At 47.8% G+C, this 7,313-nt stretch overlaps 1 protein-coding gene across 1 annotated transcript; it reads right to left on the reverse strand.

The window, feature by feature from the left end:
- Positions 1 to 230: 230 nt before the first annotated feature.
- FCRLA (Fc receptor like A) lies at positions 231 to 6,439 on the reverse strand. The gene is made up of 6 exons (XM_052637811.1): positions 6,382 to 6,439; positions 3,293 to 3,307; positions 2,865 to 3,017; positions 2,281 to 2,547; positions 1,529 to 1,813; positions 231 to 535 (listed from the first exon to the last, which is right to left on the reverse strand). The coding sequence occupies exons 1-6, from the start codon at positions 6,437 to 6,439 to the stop codon at positions 231 to 233; spliced, it is 1,083 nt and encodes a 360-aa protein (XP_052493771.1).
- Between the last annotated feature and the right edge of the window lie 874 nt (positions 6,440 to 7,313).

Here is a 7,313-nt window from a genome sequence, read left to right on the forward strand (position 1 = left end):
TAGATCAAGCAGGGTATGACTTCATGTTAAGAGAGAATACACAATTATAGTTAAACTCCAGGTATAACTTGGTACAAATTTATTTATACTCACCTATCTCTGCTGCTCTAACAAAATACTGGGCAACCTGTAAAACCATTTATGCATGAGTATAGAACAGAAAGATGAAAACTAGAAAAAAAAAACCTGGATTTATTGGGGGTAGTCAAGCAATACGGCAGGTGAACTATTTATTCATGTTTGGCAGGACCCTTTGTGGTCTCAAGCTTCAGGTGGCTAGACAAGTCCCTCAGCTCTATGACCAGGTGACCAAGGAGAACTCTCATATCCTGTATCTGCTTGAGGAGAACACGCATCTGGTGATACAGATGAGGGTCTGGGCCTTGTGGAGGGGAAAAGGAGTCTGGATCCTTAGCAGAAGGGGTGGGAAGTGGAGGCAGTGGCCCAGGGGGCTTTGTAGAAGTAGTTTCTGGAGCATCTGCTTTCTGAGGAGGAGCTGGAGTCAAGGCAGTGGGTGCGGCAGAGCTGGAGGGACCTGGATCAGGGGCGGGAGACACAGACAAGAGTGAAGCCCGACTCTCGTCCTACCCTCATACTCCTGGTCAATCTTTCTTATTCTCTGAAAGCAGCTTTGGAGCCCAGTGGCAGCAAAAACTTGAGGACTCTGGTCCAAATTCCAGTCTGAAGAAATCTGAATTTCTTCTGCTTGAAAATCTTCCACAGGGAGGCCTTATCATTAAAAAGGCTATGGATAATAGCCAGTTCCTCCTCTTTTAATTGAATTCCTTACAACACGCATGTTGTACAACAGGTAACTGGTCCTAGGTCAATCTCTTATGTAGTACATGCATGCACGCTAAGTCTCTTCAGTCGTGTCTGACTCTTTGTGACCCCATGGACTGTGGCCTGCCAGGCTCCTCTGTCCATGGGGATTCTCCAGGCAAGAATACTGGAGTGGGTTGCCATGGCTTTCTACACTAATATACATGACATTAGTGTAATTCCTTATCCTGTGCCAGCCTTCAGTGTTTTGAGGACGCCTCTGCTGGCCCCATGAGTCACTTCCTCTTCAAGATGAGCATCTCCCATCCCTTCCATTATTTTCCTTATGACATGTCTTGAGCTCCCTCCCTACCCTGGACGCCTCCTGTGGGTATATTTCAGATCAAATGCAGCCTTCTTGATGGAGATTCCTAGAATTGAATATAAACTGCAGCCTACTTCATCCTCACTCTAGAAACTCTGTTCCTACAAATGTCCAGAGTTCATGAAGGGAGTGTCAAGTCTACGGGGCAGTAGCTCCTGGCTCAGGTCATGGTTTGGTGAGTTGTACACCACGGTCTGAGGGAGAAGTTGCCTATTTGTGCTTTTTTCCACCACCAGGGACTCTGGCTTATTGTTCTTGCCTCCTGTGTGTCCTTTTTTAACCTGCTTACACCAAACCCTAGCTCATGGACCCAGTTGTCTTATCCCCTTCCTTCCTGCTTTTTCACACACATCACACACACAAACACACACACAAACTCACCCTGCACCCTGATCTCCAGCCTGGGGCTCTGTTTCCAAACTTGATTGTCCTCAGTGGCTGCTTCACACCAGTAGGACCCAGAATGTGCTTCTGACACAGTGGGGATCTGGAATTCTGGAGAGGGGCCCCTGCTGCGCACTGTCCTGCCATCCTTGTAGAAGGAGAAGAGGAGGCGGGCGGCTGACCTCTGCAGGGGCAGCTTGGTCTGACAGCTCAGGGTCACTGGCTTCCCCTCTTGGGGCTCAGCTGAGGGTGTGACTCTGAGAACTGGGGCTCGAAACAGTTCTGGGGGAGAGAGGTGAGAAAGCGGAGGTCAGTCTACATTCAGGTGAGCCCCCAGCAAGCAAAGAACCCCGGCCCCACTTTCCTTCCCGTCTTTCTAGATCAGGAAGACCTTCTCCTAGAGAAGTTCCATTTGAACCTTTCAAGTTGTCTCTCTCTTCAATAGACAGGGCTAGAGAAGATCTAGAGATGGGCAAATCTGACAGTAAGCCAGACATCCAGTCAGTGAACGTCGGGGAGCACAGAACTGTGTAGGACAGAGCAGAAGGAAACATGTTGAGCTCGGAGTCAAGCTGAAGGGCTTGAAAAGGCAATGCTAAGGTGCTGCTCCTCCTGAAGGCCACCTGGGCATCTGGCAGCAACCTACTGCTTAGGCCTTCGGTGATCTTGCCCTCTCCAGCGAAAGACAGTTGTAGTTCCCCTGTCTCTTTCCACCTGCCTCCACCATGACGACACTGCCTCCTGCTTACCGTGAACTGTGAGAGCCACAGGAGACGCCGCCTCTGGGCTCCCGGGACCAGGGCTCCTGAGGACAGCGCTGCAGTGGTAGTGCCCGCTGTCGGCCTTTTGCGCCACAGTGATGGAGATTTCCTTGCTAGGTCCAGGGGGGCCAAGGGCTGCGCCGTCTCGGTAGAAGGTGACCTGGGTCAGTGGCCAGTCTTGCCAGGCCTGGCAGCGCAGAACCAGAGGGTCTCCTTCGAATATAGGCTTGGCTGGGCTTTGGAGGATCAGCCAGTCTGTGGTCCAAAGCAAAAGCTGAGCGTGACCTACTGCCCCTTGGGAGCTCCCTCAGGGCTGCCCCTGATAGAGCCCTCTAGTCTTTCTCTGAGGGGCCAGGCCACCTGCCCTCTGGTTGGGAGTGTGGGACAGCTTCTCTAGGGTCTAGCACAGAGGGTACCCTGGCTTCTTGGGCTGAAGATGGAGCAGATGGTATCCTTTCCCATGGCTAGTTTCCTGGGGGTACCTCCCTGAGTGGGCTGTGGGGCTGAAAGGAGAGCTTTGGGAAATGGGAGAAAGAGCTGCCCGCAATGGTCAGTCCTTTCTAGGGCCTCACCGTAGGACACAATCAGGTGGATGGGTTCACTGAAAGTGTAGCCTTTGACCTGGAAGCGGACTTCCTTTGGGTCCGTCAAGTCATCCTCAGGGTGGCACATGCTCTCCTGGGTGCTGGCTGGTCCTTCGCACTGGAGCGCCTCAAAACTGGCAGCTGCGGAGAGCATGGTTGGAGAAGAACCAGAAAGTGATGCTGCAGCTTGGAGAAAGAGGACAGGGAACGGCTCTCCACAGCAGTTCCTCCCTCTCCTTGGGGAATCATGCGTTTTAAAATAGAGTAAGAAGACATCAAAACCTTTTTTTTCCCCCAAGAGACCCGTGTGGCTCTCTAAGAGGGATACATTTGACTTGATTCGCTGGCTCCCGGGTGCAGTCAGTGAGTGGACTGTGGGTTTGAGGAAGGGGGTGGGGAGAGAATGGTGAACTCACCAGCATGACATCCAGCTGCAGGTGCAGGAAACCAGACGTCAAAGACAAAGAGGATCCCAGAGCAGACAGACACGGGACAAGAGGGAAAGGAGATCAAATTCTAATATTTGTTGAGTGTTGGCCATGTGCCAGGCATTGCCAGGCACGTTCACACTTTATCTCACTAATCTCACAAGATTTCTAGGCATGTGATTTCACCCCCACTTTATAAATCTTATCAATAAATGAACAGATTTTGAAAAGCCAATTCATTTACCCCCAATTTAAAAAAAGAGTAAGGAGTACAGCAAGAAAGTCAGGTACGTCTGAGCCCAGAGTCAGTATTCTCTTTACTTCCTTGTCCAGACATGATCTACTTTGGTCCTCAGACCCTCCTGGGGGCTTTCTTCCATATTTTCATTTTCCCAGATTCACTTTGCTCTTCATCGTTGAACATGTCAGCTACCACTAGCTTTTAGTACTTCCTTCCTGGCTCCTCCTTTCAGGTTTTCCTTTTTCAGTCACCTTTACCTTAACGTCCTCTGTCCCTTGAACTTTCCCTGGCAACGGGAGAGCCCATCCTATGTCTTTCCTTCTACCCCTGACCCTCTACTCCGAGTCTGTACTGGTAGCTGTGAAGCAATTCTTTCTTTGCTTGGGGGTTTGAACTTAGTGTTATAGCTTTTTCACCACATTTCCTCACCCTACCTCTTAGTTCCGTGGTTGACCCAGGCTAGGTAAATCTCTCATCTCCGTGACTGCTCCTTGACCCTCTTGATGCTTCTTTCCCTCTCCGGGGCCCATGGCCGTTCACATGTTCTCAGTTCTTTACTGTGTCCCTTCCTGTCCCACTTGCTTTTGTTCCCTTTCACTTCCAAAGTCCCGATGCTCTTCTTTGACCTTGCAACTTCTCTTAGCAAGGCCCGTCTCTACTTCCGAATCCTCGTTACATCAACAGCAGGTGCTTTCTTTCGATCCCTCTCAGCCCTCTTCATCACCCTGCTGCCCTCTTTTCAGTTCCTCCACTTTCACTCAACTGGAGTCAGCCTCTTCTCTTTTTGTAAAATAAAATGTTGTTAGGCCACCAGGCACTTTGACACAATAAACTATGTGATGGATATTATTATTCTCATTTTATGGATAGGAAAACTGAGTTCAGAAATATGAAAAGTGGCTTTTCCAAGTGATACAGAGCTAGTAAATAAGAGTGGTTTGAAACCAGAGCATCTGATTCTGAGTCTGGACTTCTCACCACAGTACCACTGCTGTGTCGTAATCCAGTCACCCAGTCCTGTTTCTGTGTGTTCAATAAAACAATTCAACAAAAATATTGTGTAGGGAAAATGTGGGTGCTGAGAATTCAAAGATAAATAAGATATAGTTTTAAAAATCAAACAAAAAGGCATTGTTCCTGCCTACAAGTAACTCTCAGTTCAGCGGCTGGCACAGGCATATGAAGAGATTATTTCAGATGAGGAAGAAAGTAAAAAGAAAGAATTTGCACAGGCAGCCATCAAAGCAGAGAGGAGGGCTCAAGGAAGATTTCCTGGTAAAGATGCCACCTAAGCTGAGTCTTTAGGGATGCCCAGAAGATTGTAAGTGAGAGAGGAGCAGGGAGCAATGGCGGGGATAGAGAAACGGGGCTCATTTCAGGCAGAAGTAGCAGTATGAACAAAACTTTGGAGATAAATAATAGTTTGGCAGGTAAATATAAGCAGATTGGGATTTATTGCAAGGCTCAGAGGGTGAGAGAAGAGGTTGAAGAGGTTGAAACAGGGCCAAGTTATTGTGGACCTTGAATGCCATGATAAGGTGCTTGGGCTGGCAGACTTGAATTTTAGAAATTACTCTGGCTGCAGAGTCAGAATTTATTTCAAGGACACAAGGCTGAGATATGAAGATCAGTTAGGAAGTCGTTGGACTAGCACAAGACGGAAATGATGAGGGCTTGTCCTAGCGGATACCATTAGGCATGTTTCAGGAAAGAGACCGGGTCTAGGACCAACTTAGAACGTAGACTTTGCCAAACTTGATAACTGATCATGTGTAGAGGATGAAGGAGAGGGAGGAATCTATGTTATCTCCCAATTTTTGACCCAGATGTCTGGATGGATACCATTAACTGAGATAAAACAGTGAAAAATGAAATTTGGGGACATCCCTAATGGTCTAGTGGCTAGGATCCCGGGCTTTCACTGCCATGGCCCAGGTTAAACCCCTGGTTAAGGAACTGAGATCCCTCAAGCCACATAGTGCAGTCAAAAAAACCAGAAGGATGAAATTAGGAGTGGGAGGCACCAAGAGAATAGATGAGTTCCACTCTGGTCGTATTGTGCTGAGATATCTTGAAACGCGCAGGTAGCTATGTCTTGTGCAAAGCTTGATGTTTGAATGTGAAACTCAAAAGCATGATTAGGATGTGATGCATCACTTAGAACTCTTAATTATACAGTTGTGGTGGTAAAAGTTAAATAGACAAATAAGTTCACTAAGGAGCTGCTGCTGCTAAGTCGCTTCAGTAAATTACAAACTAAGGAGGCAAGGAGGCAACTGTAAAAAATGCCAGTCTTTAAGGGAAAGAGAAGAGAAGCCACCAAAGGGACCAAGAGAGATACACGAAGTACAAAGAGCAGCCAGGGGAATAGAGATTGCCAAAGAAGAATAAGTGATCAGCAGTACCCAATGCAGCAGAGAAGTCCAGCAGGATAAGATTTTAAAAGTGTGAAGTGTCTGAATAGAGTTTGTTGTGCTCTGGCCGAAACTGAGCCCAGCGGGAGCCAAACTACGGTCATTGAGAGTGAGTGACAAGTGGGGAAATAGAGAAAGCAAAAATGCAGACTACTCGTTCAAGAGATTTATCTGAGCAAAGAAAGAAAAGAGTTGAGATTGTAGCTAAAGAGGGCATCATAGTTAAGGGGACTTTTAGGATGAAAAAAAAATACCATTCAGAAAGAGCCATTCAGTTCTGCCCGCGAAACTTTCTTACACTAGCCCTATCCCACCTGAACTTGGCTTCTGAGAGCTGAAGTTAGTCCATGCTGCTTTCCTTTGGGTCTTTTCCCCAAAGTCCGACATATCTCCATTACCACAAATTCCAAGATTTTACTTACCCAGTAGCATCTGGGCTGCCCAGAGCAAAGCAGGAGAAAAGTAGAAGACTCCAGCCATGAGGACAGAGCTGAGCTTCGTGGTAACTGTGTTTGGGTCTCCTGCAGCTTCTAACACACTGATTTTCTTCAACACGAAACCTCTCAAATTAGAAAAGAGGAAGTAAGTCTAACTGTCTGATCTCCTTGCATCTGGGGCCCATTTTCAACTTTGCAATTGACTTTCATCCTTCAGATTGACCAGGTTGGTTCCAGCACCATCAGCACCCTTAGGGGTGTGGATGACATGATCACCCTCCCAGTTGTTCGCGAATTCCTCCACAAAGCTCAGAGACCTTTCAAAGCATGTTGGAAAGCATGTTTCAAAGTCTGCTCTCCCACCGGCCTTCACAAACTCTGGGCAAAATCAGTGCAACAATCATTCATGTCACCAGTGAAATAACTGGGGATAGGAGGCAGGACATTGCTTGAAGGCTACACAGAAAGTCACAGGAAGAGCAATGGTGAGAATTCAAGTGTCCTATCTTGTCCTGTTCCAGTCTTACATGCTTCTAGTAACCAAACTGGAGCACGACAGAAGGGAGAAGAAGATTGGCGGTTGTTGTTCAGTCACTCAGTCCTGTCCGACTCTTTGTGACCCCACAGACTGCAGCACATCAGGCTTCCCTGTCCTTCACCGTCTTCTGGAATTTGCTCAAACTCATGTCCATTGAGTCCATGACGCCATTCAACCATCTCATCCTCTTCTGCCCCCTTCTCCTCCTGCTCTCCATCTTTCCCAGGAACAGGGTCTTTCCCAATGAGTTGGCTCTTCATATCAGGTGGCCAAGGTATTGGAGCTTCAGCTTCAGCATCAGTCCTGCCAGTGAATATTCAGGACTGATTTCCTTTAGGATGGACTGGTGGCACCAAATTACACATGAGATTAGCCCCCT

Source organism: Budorcas taxicolor, chromosome 3 (genome assembly GCF_023091745.1).
Source record: "Budorcas taxicolor isolate Tak-1 chromosome 3, Takin1.1, whole genome shotgun sequence".
Lineage (NCBI taxonomy): Eukaryota > Metazoa > Chordata > Mammalia > Artiodactyla > Bovidae > Budorcas > Budorcas taxicolor.